The sequence below is a fragment of the Harmonia axyridis genome, chromosome 1 (assembly GCF_914767665.1).
Source record: "Harmonia axyridis chromosome 1, icHarAxyr1.1, whole genome shotgun sequence".
NCBI lineage: Eukaryota > Metazoa > Arthropoda > Insecta > Coleoptera > Coccinellidae > Harmonia > Harmonia axyridis.
Window position 1 is genome coordinate 7,972,817 of NC_059501.1, and position 17,066 is coordinate 7,989,882.

Sequence of the window (17,066 nt, forward strand, 5' to 3'; positions counted from 1 at the left end):
TTTTTAATTTTCAGTCACAAGAAGATCAAGAAGGGGTGAGTTTAGCGATAAAAGATCTGATGGGGGGCACAATAGACCATAAGGTCTCGGTTAAAAATAAATCTAAAATCTAAATCTAATGAAGAGTTTATTGTCATTTGCAACTTTATGGGTGTAAGAACATCTCCTCATCTCCTCAAACGGGGCAGATCCCGCAGGCATAATTATAAAGGTTTTGCTATTCTTTTTTTCAAGATACTAAAAAATCGATTTGGCATTTTTTCTCTGTGAAATACTCGTTTATGGGTGAAGAAAATCAAGTGGTGACGGATTTTAGTAAACAGATGCTCAATACGAGTATCATTAATTTTTAGACGGTAACAGTCTGTTTGTTTGATATTTCCATTTATATTTATATTTTATGATGTTTCAGTTATCAGTTTTCATGTTAGCACCATTCTTCACTAAAGACTGTCTTTGATGAGAGATTTTTATATCAATCTACCCCAAGTTCTAATCTATCGTAATATGTAGATTTTAGAAAATTATGATCATAATACATACATACAGAATGTAGTTTTTCAATATGTTCTGTCCAAGAACATGACTTTCTGAAAAATTATTTCCGAAAATCGGATTGGAAAATGAGGACCTATTGAATGGCCTTCAAGATCTCCCGATTTGACGCCGTCTGAATATTATTTTTGTCTTTCAAAACTGACGTGATAAAAACAGTACCTACTTCATCAGGATATCTGCACTAAATAATAATGATAGCATTTGATGAACTAACACTCCATTAATTTTTATGAATGAATGGTAGGCAATTTGAGCACCTAATTGATTGCAATTCGTTTAGAAAATCGATCGCTTGGTCCTCTTTACCCATTACTTCAAACACAGAAACGAATATTGGTAGTAATGATATTAATTCTAATCTGTATTTCCAGTGGATTCATATTTATTTGGAATATTCTATTGAAATTTTTTATTAGGGGTTGTATATGGATAGTCGAGTATTAAAAATAGAACCGAAAATTCTTTGAACACAATTATATAGGGCTTTTATAAGTGCTTTTAAATTGACTTATCGTTGGTTTGAAAAGAAAGGTTGCACAAAATTTGAATAAGATTGTTGATTTATGCCTTATGATTTTCAATTTCGAAATTTTATTATGAAGAATAAATGCCATCAATGAAATAAGAAGAATATCAGCGCTTTCCTCGTTATTTCATTATATTATGTCTCGATCAAATTCACCATCGTCGTGGTTTTAGTTATTTCTCATTTTTCAGAGCCCATTTGATGTGAGGACTGAATCGGTGAGTTATCCATTCTAAAAATCCCCTTCGTCTCACCCATACTGGACAGAATTTTATGCTACTGTATCTATATCGAAATATGTCGTTCGCTCTGAATATTCTTACTGTTCATTTATTTGGTAGATCAGTATGATTGCCAATCATGAATTTAACTAACACTTCGGGATATACAATACTGGGTGTAACATGAGTGGTTGGCAATAGCCTAGTGGTGAATGAATGTCATCCAGGCCTTTCAGAAAATTAGCAATCCTAAGATTGTTAGTTTCGGAGGTACAGGGTGATTAATGAAAATTGGCATCAATTTCTGATATCCATACTTGGAAATCAGCAGTTTGATACTGTTCAAATTGTTTGTTCACTTCATACAACCCTTCAAAAACGTTTCATGTAATTTTAATAGTTACAGGGCAGTACCTATTCATATTATTGAGTTTTTTCCTTTACTTTGAAATCTATATTTTTATATGGGTTAGAGGAATGACGCTATTGCCATGAAAAAACGCAAAATTCAGTGTAATGAGTTCATTTTTTATATGAATGGCACACTTTTTTCAAAAGAGTAGCAAACGAAAGAGTTTATGTTTAATTTGATTTATTTTCAAAATACGGTTCTGATCTTATTTCTTTCATGTTAATATTTGATGATATCAGCTGATATTTCGACATTTTCAGCTTTATGTTCAACTTTCCCTCATTCTAAAAGCTTCAGCACCTACTGAGTGTTGTAACACGCTGCGTTGAATATTGATTAGAAGTATGCATGATCAAGCTGTGAATTCTTTTGAAACAAGAAATTAAATTCAAAACAAAATGACGTAACTATTTCGGAAAATGTAAACTGTGAGTCTATTCACTTTACAGTGAAAATAAGTACTAATAATTAATTTTTTGAGAAAAAGTAGACCTAGGAATTCATTTTAATACAATTCAATTAACGAAGTTTTACTGAATTCAATGTATTCTCTTGTTGAGATATATCATAGAGTAATAAACATAGATAGAGGAAGTATACGCAATTTTTACATGTCCCCAACATGGATAAATTACTTTGTCGGATTTTGATATATTTTCAAATACACAATTCTAACATATTATAAATGTATATTATATTGAATGAAATATATTTATTTGAGTGATTCTCAATTAAATATGCAAATTTGAATATTTGGAATCCGATATTTTTCCTAATTGTCGAATTTATAGTATGCAGAATATTTATTATTTTCTGTATCTACCTGCTGTAATCCAAGGTTTAGCAACTATTGCTCTCCTAGAGTCATCCATTGTTTCACGTCGCTCGTTTGGCGCGCTTTAAGTTTGTTTTCTGAATTTCTGATATATTTAGGTATTCTTCTCGATATATTTTGAGTTGACAAGAAACGTTGATTCACTATGGGATACAAGAAGTGCGTTCTTTGTGGAGAAACTAGCGAATTAGTGAAATATCGTATCACTGATATGAATTCATTTCCGCGCGCTTCATGTCAAATTTGATAGTTCATGTTGGAGACAAAATTTGCTTACTGAAAATGACATATGCTCTATCTATCTCCGTTTATTACTCTGAGGGAAATATGTGAATATTGAAGGACTTCATCTTCAACATTTACCGGGAAACTAAAACTAAAAAAAAAAACTCGAAAAAAGAAAATGATTGCAAAATTTGAATGAAATATTCATTGAAATGCATAATACTCGTACATAATTTTTGGAAAACCGTAAATACTCCATGGATAATATGTAGCTCTATGTTCACTGCTTACTCACTGAGCAGAGAGAAATCTGTTAAATTAAACGATCAACTGGATCATTTCTTCAGATAACTTCATCACAGCTTTGAGACAGGAGGCTAAAACCACAAAAAATCATAGGTCTGCCGGAGGAAAGTTATTATTAACAATTCATAACAATCATACCAATCTTCCAAATTAATAAACCTGTTGATATAAAAAGTGAGCGTATTTTCGAAAACAGTTTCATTACATTTCAACCAGTATCGGACAAAACTTTTCATCTTATTGGTTTTTCTAAAGGATTTCTTCTTGACCTGTACTTTTCAATTTTCAGAGTTATTTGAAATCAGGATGGAGTGTAGAAACGGTAAGTATAGGAACCACTGAGTTTCGTCTTATGCTCAGTGGAGTGCGCTTGTTGGTTTCTCAGGCGTTTGGGTAGATATGTTAATCACTTTCGAATGAAAATTTCAAACAGATGACAGGCTCTTATAAATTTTTTGTATGTATTATTTTTGTATTTGATGATATGTGGTTAATTGTGAACACGGCATTTTGCTCTTTGGCTGGGAAAATATCCTGGCTAGATACTCTTCAATAGCTATTTCCCTAAGATTGTCTGGAGAAAGAATCCAGTTCCATGGATAATATATGGATGAGTATTTACAATGCATATTTCAAAGGAAACTGTCATTGTATGTTCGAATTTATGCAAAAATCTTATGGTCGCCTTGGTATTGTCAAGTTATATAATTTATGGTCGATGGAAATGAGAATATTATCCAAGGTTAACTAAAATATGTAATGACTTGAACTAATGTGTTCATATTTTTTCAGGCTTCTGCTAATCCCATGTTGGTGAGTATTTTTATTATAGTTTTTTTATGGTTCTCGAAAATCCGATATACAGTCCATTCAGGAATTATTGACATCGAAGTAGGCCATGAACGTCTAGTCGCGGCTTTATTTCTGGTTACAAAAATATCACTAAAAATTGCTATGGTTCATCATAGAAATAACCAGTTTAAATTATTTTCATCATTTTTGTATCCGAAAGATCCTGAATTTTCGTAATTACGATTATTACGAAGGGATGCATACAGTATTGATTTCATAAATTGAAATTCAGATTATATAACGTAAAAATATAGTGAAATGCTATCTCATTTCGAGGAAATCCATTGAAGAGATATCTATTCATTTAAGAGTCGCCCATGAAAGATCCTATTGAAGATCATTAAAATATGCATATTCCTTTTCACCAAAGGCTCTTCAAAAATTGTTGCATTACTGATGGACGCTGGATACCAACCTGCTTGCAAAATTCTTATCAAATAACTCTTATGGATCATTTTAACTGTGGTGTCTAAACTGGTGAAGAAAACAGAAAAAACTGGTTGATAAATTTAAATAGTGTAGCTTAGTGAATGGAAGAGCCATATCATAATAAGACAGAAATAAAATTCAAAGAATCCATTTAGTATATGAAAAATTTTGACATCACAGTTGTACTGTAACTTTCAAAATTGGAACCAATTTATCAGCCGATGTATAAATTACTTTCTAAAGTCACTATTTATTGAAACTGTTCATGACATGAATGATTGATTTAACTTGTATGAAAAATATAGGTACCATTTGTACTCGAGTTTTCTGTTTTTTATTGAAATGCTTTTATTCTATTGAATTACATAAATTATTTTGCCCATAACAGCTTCAACTCACTCACTAAAAGCATTTTTGCATGAAATAATTTTTAATTTGTGAATTTTAAAATTTTATTGCATTCTATTATCTTCAAGTGGGTAAGAGGTGAAGAAATTCTTGAAGTTACTCCTCTGAATATATTTTTCGATTAAATACTCAGTAAAAATTCTATAAAGCAATTGGAATTCATTAGATTTTTGGATTACTCATTGAAGAACAAAAAACAGATATAACAATACTTAATTTCAATATAGAATATAAATAAACTATAGATGCAATGCCAAGACTTTGTTTAGCAATCCAATTATAAAATAACTCTCTCTTCATAGATTTATATGATCCTCATGATCACCACTGTCAAAACAAAACATCCAGGTAAAAATCCAAATATCCATATCAAAATTGTGCTCCTTCTAATTTTACCCTTAAATATACTTGAAAAACATTTCGTTTTCTTTCTAGAGTCCACTGTTGAATAATGCTGGCATTTTCAAATAACCAAGTTTCCTCCAGATGAATGAATTTCACATTTTGTTGCAAATATTCTCTGTATTCACCATAAGATCGTACTCAACTTATTATATTTTTCTGTTTATCAATAAGAATTTTCCTTTTATTAACTGTTTTGAACTTGTAACCAATTAAGTTTATGTAATGTTCTTTTTGATGGATTAAAATCCAGATGCTTTTTGGTCAAATTTCATCCAGGCTGATATATTGGTTGCTTTAGGCTCGGGTTTTGGTAACAATCAAATCATTCAATGATTCTTTGAAGATGAAATCGTATTGCACAGGTTTTCTTCCACTAATAATCCAGGTTGTAATGACTTGCCTTATTCTTTTTTCAAACAGTACTGAGGGAAATATTCAAATAAACTAATCAATGTGTGTTTGAAATTGATACAACTTTTAAGTTTCAGAATTTCTTCGATCAAAACCAATAATATAAACAAACTGAAATCTAACCTCCTGTCAATGACATTTCCAATGCCAACCCGAAATCTGCAAGTCAAAAAGTTACTGAATGAGCCAGTACCAACTTATTTTCGATTTTCCAAAGCCACCCGGGATGTCAATAATTCCTGAATGGACTGTACTTGTTTTATGATTCATTTGGCTTCCTTAATCCATTCTTATTTACGCCAATACTTTTTCTGTAATGATTTTCATACATATCACTCCACTCAATAAGTTCAGAGGCTAACCAGTAAATTCACATTTTTTCTTAAAAATTCGACTTTATTCGACAACATAGTCAACTTCAAGATTGATATATTATGTACTCCAATGCTCCTGGAACTCTTCAATATTTTCTCTATTGAAAACGGTTTTCATCTTTGCGTCATTATAAACTTTTTTTAAGATACCTTGTATTTAATTTCACCTCGGAAAATATTTGACTACTATACTATAGTCTTCGATAATGACCATGAAATATCTAACTATATTAATGATTGTTTATTTTTTTTTCAGGGGGCCCCCCTTCATGTTGACGTGAGCATGCAATACTATAGACATATGGATGTTGAAGAACAAGTAAGTTTAAATTATTTAACACTTGTTTTTTGTCAATAAATCATGATACTTAGCTGATAGAGATTTTTCATGATGAAAGCTGTAATTTATTTCAGTCTTGCTGGTAAAAATATCTTTATTGTTTTTGAATTTTGTAGAAAGTATTGTCTTTTTTGAGTCGGATTGATTGACGACGAAAATCTAATCCAACTCATACGTAGTATTAACAGTCAGAACTAAGCACAAAGGCACCTTAAGTATCCTCATATAAATGGCCCTAAGCATCACCAAACAGTGGTGCAAAGAAAAAGGACTTAATGTCAATTCCTCAAAAATCACCCTCACGACATTCACAAGAAGAAGGAATTACAATTTCTGAGCTGATAATTAGATATAAAATGCTATTCATGGTCATAACTGCTTGTTGGCATGCAAGAGGTTCTTTAAAGAAAAATTTGTGAGTTGAAAACAGATATGATACTGTAATCATATATGGCGCTTGTATGCCTTATGGGGGTTTATTATAGTGGTGAAAACTGGAGAAGTCACTACTCGCACAAAATGTCTTGGAGTAACTTGTGACAGTAGCACCTAGACCTCTTACAGCAGCGCTGGAGGTTATACTCAGATTGCCTAAATTTTCATGTGAGGAAATGCAGTCTGTGGGGTGATTTGGGAATCTCGTTTGAACCTGTTTGACATGAATCATTCTGTGCTATTGGAAAATAATGAAACAGTGCTAAATAAGACACTCATCTGGGGATCAACTCAATCAGACGCTTCGGACTGAGCTTCTATGTATTTTAGGACTGCTAAAGTCCTTATACCATTCTGTATGAAATGGGCGAGTTAGCAAATGAAATTTTCAGTTTATGCTTCCTCTGAATCGGAAATGGGTACCTACTGCCCAACACATAGTGTACAAATGCTTAGAAATTGTTCACTTGAGGAACGTACTTTTTGGTAAGCCAGTTCTGAAAGACTGTATTCCAAGCCATTCGATACCAGCTGAAATAACAATAATAATAAATACAAACTAACTCAACTTAATTATTTTGACAGCTAAATCTTCCCAGGTTAATTTTTGAGTGGTGAGTATTTTTATCTATAAAGTTAACTGGTGAGTATAGAGTGAGTTTCTTAGATGATATTATGTGGAACTGAATAACCATTAAGAAAATCCCCTATTATTATAAATCAATTATTTGGAATTACTGAGTAGATAAATTGCATTAGATATTTCAATATATAGAATATTTTTTTGGATGTTCAGTTCCTCTTTAACTTCAGATACGATAAATTGAATGAAAATTTTAGGAATTACACATTGGTACGTCAATGGATTATAGTATAGAATTCAGGAAAAAATCAACGCAAAAAGACGAGTTGACGATATCGTGAGGATTACCTTCCAAGAGGGTGAGTGATTTCATAATTTCCCTTAAATAATATTTTGGTCGGAAGATATAGGGTGTTTTAATTTTTTATCAAGATTCCAGGAGTGTATTTTTCAGGTGAAAATAAGACTGAAACTATTCGTTAGTGATCTCCAAAGCGTTTACTTTTCAGATTTTTGATTTTTTTTATTGACGTCTCTTTTCAAAATTCAATAAATTGAATAACATTCATCCATAACTCAAAAATCACAACTACCAGAATAAAACACCATAAATCTTACCATTTTAACAATAAATGGGAAATGCCATTACAGCCAATTAGGACAACAGTAGGAATCTATATAAAAAATTAAAAATTTCTTCTAATTCCAAAATCCTAATTCTAATAGTTGAATATGATTGAGGGTTCAAATCGGTGATTTGGTCAAAAAGTTGGCTAGAGTTACCGGGAGGTCATGTCGATTTATTAAGTTTGAAGTTATCATATCTCATTTAAATTAATTTGAAGATTAATTGATAAGAGTAGTTTTTCCTCCACGATTTCGTGCCAACAAGCATCTATTGATTTTTGTTGGTTATATAGTAACAACTCACGCGCATGTTAAAGTTATATATAACTACAAATTTTCATGATTACTCTGAATTTCAATTAACAACAGACTTCAAGACTTTATGAACTACTAGAATTTATTATTTACCATCAAACTATCATTCCCTACTTCAGATTTTTTTAATGTTTTCCCTGAAAATGACCGAACAGCAACCCACAATCCACCACAGCAATTCTAGGTAGAGAGAATAGGTATATATAAACAGGATGGTCCAGATTTTAGTTCAATAACTTTGGCGATAGAACAGATCTTTTCATGGGAAAAGTTCATATAAATTAAGGGTATCGAACTAGAATTTTTTCATATTAATATATCTAGGTACTTGAATTGAATTTCCTACGATTTTTCAGTTAATACATGTATCCCAAAATCGTATTAGAATGATATTTAGGAATGAAAATTGTTGAGATAGGTTGGGTTGGTACTCGGATTTTGTCGTTCTTGGAAGAGATAAATGTTTAAATGTTAAGAGGAAAATTTGAAATTGAAAAGACAGTGAATTTATTATAATTATTCATCATTTCACATAACAAAGATATTTTCTTATCAAGAAATCACCTGAATCAAAAAATCTCCGATCTGATAGAAGAATTTCAGTAGCTTTAAAATGGAAAAATCTCAAAAATTTAAATATATATAAATATATCCCTAAAGCGGTAATGAAATATTTGCGTATACATGTTCATGGAACATATTTACCTGAAAAATGCATCTCTAAAATATTGATACTGAATTTGAACAGTTTCAGTCCTTACTTGTTGATCATGATTAATACAAATTTCATATTTTATACACTTTCCCAAATAATTAACGCACCACTAAGATTTGGCGAAAGTTTGGCTAAACGTCCAAATTGGACAAGTATTTTTAGTGATGCGTTAATTCATTGAAGAAGTGTATATTTTATTTACCAAAAATTGGATATTAACATCTTGGGGATTACAAAGTGTAACCACGCAGTTTCGAATTCATTTCAAGTTCATCTTCAGATATTGTAGGTGCTTTTTTTTTGTTAAATCAGGGGGAATCCTCATGGATGAACTACCTTATGAACCTTATGAACAGTATCAGACTCTTACGCACTAAACCTAACCTGTTGTTTGGAATATAAGAGTCATAGATTCCTTTATCCCGATCTGATAGGGGTTAAATGACAGGAATTGGGGTGGCCTGTCACCTGTCACCTTTCGATAGACTTTTAGAGAGGATGCATGGACTGAACGGAGTGTAACAGTCGCTTGTATTCGGTGGAAGATTTGTCGTAGTCGAGGGATTTTCTGACTAATCGGCTGAGATGTTTTATCAACTTCCCAAGAGTTTTGAGAGCGATTTCATGAGGAAATTTCTTTCGCCTCACCATTGAGTTGGGTATTGGAATCAAACGATTTGATGATTTGTAGAACCTGCAGTGGCTGAACAAAATCTTGAAATAAGTTCAAAACTGCTCGGTTACACAATGTTATCATAAAGTTATTAATATCCAATTTTTGATAGTGAAAACATGAAAGTAAAACACTTTCTTTAATTATTGATGCTTAATTTTCAAATAGCCTATATCATCCGAATTAAAGAACAATAAAATGAAATGGGGAGATATAAAATAGCAACCATCTGTATTCCAATGAATCGTAGCTTTCAGATTGCAATCCTTGAGAAGGTCAAGATTTCCAATAGAGGAAAAAAAAGCAAAATGAATAAAAAAATGTTTGAGTACCTACTCAATGTATGACTATCAATATTTTATATATTCTATGAAAAAGATATCAAATGAGAAATCCAAATCGAAGTGCGAATATTTGACTGGTGAATTCAGAAAGATGAAATTGAATACATTTCTCTAAAGTTCAGAAAAAATTGGGATGTGGATTAGGCCTCTGGGGGATACCACATTAAAAAAAACGCGCCTTGTACTCTACCCCTCGGGTGGTGTGGAAAGGAGTACCATCCTGTTGAAAGAATCTGGACACTATCAACATCTACCTTCTGACTTCTCAAGCATTCTTCAAAAGCTGCCTTTCATAACACTCAATATATTGATTCTACTACTGGTTCGTTTTTTCATTCTACTCCCCATTTCATGTTATTTTATCGAAATATCATCTATGTAACCGAAGAAACACCAAAACCACAAAAATATCATTCGTGTATTGAGGTAAAAATGAGTATTTTGACAATTTTGGAAAACGTGGTAAGATGATATTTCGATTTCATTTGAAAATATGTATATGGTTATTCAATAAGGAATTGTACAATTTGAAATTGTTATAATAGCAACACAATTCATTGAAAAGGTATCATATCATGAAAAGATATACGTTTCAACAATGTTTAGAAATGTTGAATTGTTTTACTCAAATCAGTGTTCGTACCTACTGGAAGAAATTTAAGAAGACATTCAACATTGTTCAGTTAATCGACTCATTATTCGTTATATTGTACCCAAATTTGAAAGTACCAAGTACTTGGTACTGGTATCATATAAAGAAATCTTTTCATGCTTAAATAACATACCATTCTTAACAGAGTTGATATAAGTGCTGTCAAATAATAATGCACCATGTTGCCATTGTTATCATTTCAAATTATATCATTCCTATTGGAAGACCCTATACATTAATGAAATTTCTTAATTCTACGTTCACTCAGTTTCTATTTTTTTTTTCAGAATAATGCCGATGGAGCCAACAATCAGAAATATAATAATTCTTCAATTTCCACCGAGAAATAATGAAAACTGCCATTCCAAAAATAAGAAAAATGTTAATTATATCGAAACTCACGCTCTGATCACAATCCTATATTTTTCAAGATTTTGTTTTCAAATTTAGAACGAAATATTATGAGGTATGAAAATACAGATTGGAAGATATATGTATAAGAATATTCCAAATGAAAAAATGAACCTGGAACTTGATGGACAGTAAGGAAAATTAAGAGGGTGGAATATTCAAATTTTCAAAAATGTTATTAGAAGCTAGAAATAATAACGTTGCCTCGAAAATCAAAATTGACAATTATAGAGGAAAAAAAAGAAGAAATTGGAAAAAATATTATGATAGACAAGATAAAACCGAAATGAACAAACCAAATATAATAATTGAATTAGGTAACACTTTCGGAATATAGAAAATGATGAAGTCTCCCAAAAATCCATTCAGCAAAATTGAAACGATTACTAAAGATAACGCACAACAAGCCTGAAAAAAAGAAATCTATCAGTTAAACAATTTCGAGAAAGTACATAACATCGATTAAAGCAATACAATAGAGCTACAGGAAATAATCCAAGAAGTTGAAAATTTTATTTACAACAATGAGAGAAATTCCGAAACTAATATAAAACTGTTGAATCTTTCCGAAATTGCAAATATCATTAAGTCATTAAGAATTATTTTCTGACAACTGATACTATTTTCTGACCGTTCAATTATCTGAAGTCTAACAGTCAGTACTTGAATTGAAGATGAAACTCAGTAAGAAAATCTAGGTACACAGAATAGCAATACTTAGTTGTCCCTTTCAGATGAACTTTTCTAGGTCTTCCAAAGAAGAGTGTCCGTGAATTGACTGCTCACTTTTACATGTTTTAATTTGCATTAATTATTATTATGTATCTTATAATTGTTCTCAATTTTATTATTGTTACAAAATATATTAAGTAAATTGAAATAAACTTCCATCTATATTCAGAAGTTATATCCCGAGTGCTTGCCAAATACTCGAATATTTTGAAAATATTCGATAATTTGGCAAACACGAGGGGTGAATGAACGACTATTTCCCGAAAATTGTTTTTTTCAGTTTTAATTGTTCAAATACTCACTGTAATTTAAATGAATAAAATCTTTTTGACAATCATCCTGAATGTTTTCGATGGTTTAAAACGTCACAAAAATATTCACTTAAAGCACATGTGTAAAAATCCGAATATTCAAAAATATTGCTTCGTTGCTGAGTGATTTGATTCATATGCGTTAATATGATTGGTTGAAATTTTTGAGGGTATTAGTCAAAAATATTGGCTCGTTGCTAGTGATTTGTATGATATGCGTTTTTATGATGATTGATTGAAATTTTTCGAATGGAATAGTCAAATGTATTTTCATGAATAATATCCTAAAGGCATCTAGTCTTTCCGAAAAAAATCAAAAAAACACGTTGCTATCCTCCTCATGAAATTTTCCATCAACAATTCGCACATTTGGGTCTTTATGTCCTCGATAACTTCACAAAATCTATCTTCAAGTTTTTGAATCGATTATGTAGCATTGATATAGACCTCATATTTCACATGGCCCCTCAGAAAAAGCCTGAAGGTGTTAAATCACAAAATCTTGGTGGCCAATTGTGTGGAAAAATGAATCGTTCCATTTATAGTAAAGACGTAGATGTCAAAAAATAATATCAGGCTATTCAGAATGAAACCTCTCATTGGAAATCTGTCGTCAGTAATGCAAAAAATGCCGGACAAGTGACTATCGAGAATGTTCTCACTTTTTTAATTAGACATAACTACATTAGACTTCTTTCTTTCGATTTTATTAGAGAATCTGTGGTTTCCCAGGTTGTATGGTATACCTATAGGACACTGTTATCATAGATATTCTGTAGTAACATCAGTACAATGATTTTATTCTATTCCAGATTATAGCAGAAGTAGGTGATTTAGCGTTGAGAATACGCAGAAATACTTTGCAAATAGCGGTATGTATCTTCTCAGAACGTAATTTTTTTATTCATTTGATTTTTTTGATACATACTTTTTGTTTCATAACCCCTTTTCTATTCATCCGTGATTAGAAGATTTCATTTAATCAAGAATGTTTCTTCTGAATTTCAGAACAACCCTGTCAGCAGAGGGATTATACCTTTGGCCCTCTCGCCGTTAATTGATTTAGGGGTGAGTGTATCAATATTGATATAAGTTCTCATTTAGATTTAAATACTATATTTTTCAATAATATTTTTTTATCATGCACACTAAAAATGTAACTTATGTGATAAATTTTGAAACTAACATCATAACATCATTATTATGGATAAGACATTAAGAATATTTAAAAATGCATCTTTGGGTATCGCGTTTTCGTGGGGATTATTAAAACACTGATGGACGATAGACGAGAACCATATTGTGATACAGCACTTGTAAACCTCCATGAACACTCTACTAACTCAACTGGTCATCACCTCCTAACTTACTCCACTGAACTCTCCTCCTCCCAGTTTTATACCTGGATTCCAAATATAAAATTATATTTTACATCGTGAATTTCTTCCTTTCTTTTTCTTATTCTCTGAGTTGTATGCCTGCGCAATGGTATCATGGTGCCTGCACACTAATTAGGGTAGGGAAAAGATATTATCTAATCTATCTTTCTGAGAACCCTATGAATGAGAAAGTTGTATGCACAAGTATAGTATATCCAAAGTCACTTGAACTAGTCTATAAAAACGCTTGGCCAGAGATAATTGCAAAACAGTCATAAACCATAGGCGCACACTTTTCAAACCCTTGAGTTGAAAATAATATTTTTGCGTATGTATGGGACTCAGATGTCGATTCTTTCAGAAAATTTGTGACGTGAGTAGCTTTCGCTGTTACATCAAAAATGATACTATGTCATTCTACGGTGTTATAATTTGATTATTCTTTCTTCTCGACCTGTAATATACTATCAAGGAACGTTATCAACGATGATGAACTGATCGTTGCATAGGATTATAAGAGCACGATGTTTGAGATTAATTCGGAAATGTTCTGTCTGAAGATAAGACAAACTAGGGTAGAATAGGTGCATGAACTTGAGGTCCTTGAGTGTCTCAAGCAAATACTATACCCAAAAAGTTATCGAGGAAAAACTTGAACTAAGGAAAACTACAATTTCTCATTGAATAGAGTAGTCTATGACTTCCAGAAAACATAAAAAGAAACTAAAAAGTCGAAATTTCATGAATTGTTATAAATTATTCTTCAAGATGGTTGAAAATCCGTAAACCAATAAAATTTTCATTTACGAATAATTAATGACATTTTATGAAATGTCAAATTTAGTTATCCAAATTTCGATTTTGGTTTCTATGTTTTCCGGAACTCATAGACCGAGTCATAGACTACTCCACTCAGTTAGAAATTGTAGTATTTCCTCAGTTCAAGTTTTTCCTCGATAACTCTTAAATTTTTCGTATTCAGAATCAGAACAAATATTCATACATATATGTAACCTATTATTAAAACTGTCCTGACTGATGGTATGAAATGGTGAAATATTTCTATTTTATATAAAATACTTGATTGATTTTTCGATCTGGCTACATAGCTGCTAATTTGACGTACTAGGAGCCTCAACATCATATGCCTATTCTACATGATTTCTCAAACCAGTAATAACTAAAATCAGAAAATGTAATGAAAATTTTGTTGGTTAATCTCATTTTAATCAATTCTCCCTTCAGCGGAATGAAGATATTTAGGATGCGAAATCATTTTCTTCAGAACCCGTCATATATCAATTCTGACTTTGAAAGTAAACGGAGGAATGGATTTGATTGCGAAACATCTTTTTTTACGTGAGCCATAGAATTGTGCCGAACACCAAAGTCGAAATCATTAAAAGCATCAGTCACACAACGAACTAAAACTACGTAAAGATGCATTTCAATAATACCCCTATGGACCACACTGGTCTATGCGAATTATTAGAAAGTAATTAAGAAGTGATAGATGCAGCCAATGAGTGTAACCAAAAACGCTCTCAAAGTGGAAAGGGGAATACGAGGGGAAATATTCAGCCAATAAGATCAATCTAATCGGGACATTCTTGTTTCCAAGACGATTTGCTAAATACCAGGGTTTATTTGAGAGTATTGATAGCAATATTTTCATAAATTCCAAAGGAATTTCTGAAAACTTGGGCAACCCTTGTATATTTGAAATATTCAGGCTTCCTCCAAGTGACTTTGGATATACTATACCACGAATTGTTTCACTAATGCAGGTTCATATTTAGTATTGTGACGACAATTTCGGCTAGACACAGACATAATTTCTAATTGCTTTTTGTTGCCACACATCGAAGAGATGGAAGAAGCGTACAAGGCAATAATAACATTAAAGTTATTGAATCTGGGACTAAGTGAATCTCAACAGGGAATCTTTCTAGTGATGAAATCATCAGGAGAATTTAGGCTTTAGTACGATATTACTTAGAACGGAATACTAGGAAAATGAACGTTCCACCCAATGACCTAAACATTAAATGGTGAACAGATTGTTAAAAAACACAACAGAAGACAGCTGAAGAATCTTCCTAGTGATGAAATGATCACGATAGTTAAAACTTCACTACTACGTTGAGTAGTTAGAAATACTTGAAAAAGAAACGTACCACCCAAACTTTCGAAAAATATCATTAAATATTACACAGCTTGTTTGAAAACTATCAGAAAGAGTCGTCAGGTAGAAATACCAGTAATCAAAAAATACGTGAAAGCGAACTTGAAGGAAACTATTAGAAATTTTTTCATATTCGATGTTGATATTGCCCAAGAATAATAATTGCAGGATTTCAGGCCTCATAACGTTTGGTCGAAATATGTTAATTTTTAGCTTATTTGAATGATATGATTTCCAAATACATATTATATTGTCGTTTTTTCTGTCACAGAAAAAAAATATTAGTGGAGCTAACAAACTTTAGCTGAAACCTTTTTTTCGAGGTATAACTATTGTTTTAAGAGTTATATTGGTCCTCGAATTTTATCATTTTTTCAATAACAATAATTAAATATATATTTCAGCTTTTCCGCATAGTTTTTCCTGAGGTTGAAGGTCCATCATACTTTTTCCTTCTGCAAGATAATCAAAGAACAATACAAGATGAATCACGGCCAGTCCGCAGAAGGTTCGATCCAAGAAAAGAAGAACTGATGAGAGTAAATACACTAATATTTTTACCAATAACTTTAGGATTATTCCATAAATCAATCATTCATAAATATTATAATACTTGGGCAGAAATTGAGGTACAATTGAGGAGAAAAATCGAATTCTCCTAATTCAATAATTCTTCTTATGAGAATGAGTGAATTCTAACTCTTATTATTCTAATTTTAGTTTGGATATGCTGAGCACATACCGACAGAAGTAGTGAGTTTTCATCCTTATTATCATATTTATTATTGTTTATTGTTCATGTTGAAGAATAAATTTAATAATGAACAATTTTTATTTTAGGAGTCCTTTGGTCACTTGATCATGCCGTTGGTGAGTAGGAAATATTCGTACAAATTTTAATCTAACATTTCCTCCTCCAAAAAAAAATGTTCATTTCTCAGATCAGGTAATTCATTGATGCCTGTAATTTTCGAAATTTTGAGCCGCAAAACTGATGACGAATTCGCCCTCTAATTCGATTCTGTCCGTCCGGCTGTAACCACGATAATATTGAGTTATGCAGATGCTAGGAGAAAGAAATCAAACTGTATCACCCTGTATTCCGAAAACAAAGTCATTATGGGCCCATGTTCATAGGATTTTTCTTCTTAAAATTATCCGGGCAATCTTTCATTTTCTTTTATACCTCTAATTTGGGAACACCCTGTCTATAAAATAGCTATCCCAAGTTTCTTGCCAAATTTCGTTTCAATAACGACGTCAGAATGATACAAAATTCAAGTAGAATATAAAAAAAATAGGAAAAAACTGCTTTTGAGGGCTCTTCACTCAAGCACTACTCTCTTGAGTACACATTTATAGGGTGTTTTTTTCGAGGTATATAATTTTAAGTTGGCATTAC

General features: G+C 31.6%; 1 protein-coding gene across 50 annotated transcripts in view; it reads left to right on the forward strand.

Annotated features, from left to right (window-relative positions):
- LOC123688812 overlaps window positions 1-17,066 on the forward strand; it is a 155,937-nt gene that overhangs the window by 12,775 nt on the left and 126,096 nt on the right. For 49 of the 50 annotated variants that reach the window (XM_045627497.1, XM_045627484.1, XM_045627530.1 and 46 more), the window contains 8 exons: window positions 15-35; window positions 3,876-3,896; window positions 6,219-6,281; window positions 12,913-12,972; window positions 13,109-13,168; window positions 16,069-16,203; window positions 16,385-16,417; window positions 16,505-16,534. In XM_045627497.1, coding sequence (XP_045483453.1) covers window positions 15-35; window positions 3,876-3,896; window positions 6,219-6,281; window positions 12,913-12,972; window positions 13,109-13,168; window positions 16,069-16,203; window positions 16,385-16,417; window positions 16,505-16,534 — 423 coding nt within the window. The remainder of the gene's footprint in view (window positions 1-14; window positions 36-3,875; window positions 3,897-6,218; window positions 6,282-12,912; window positions 12,973-13,108; window positions 13,169-16,068; window positions 16,204-16,384; window positions 16,418-16,504; window positions 16,535-17,066) is intronic. The other variant, XM_045627491.1, reaches the window with a different exon arrangement.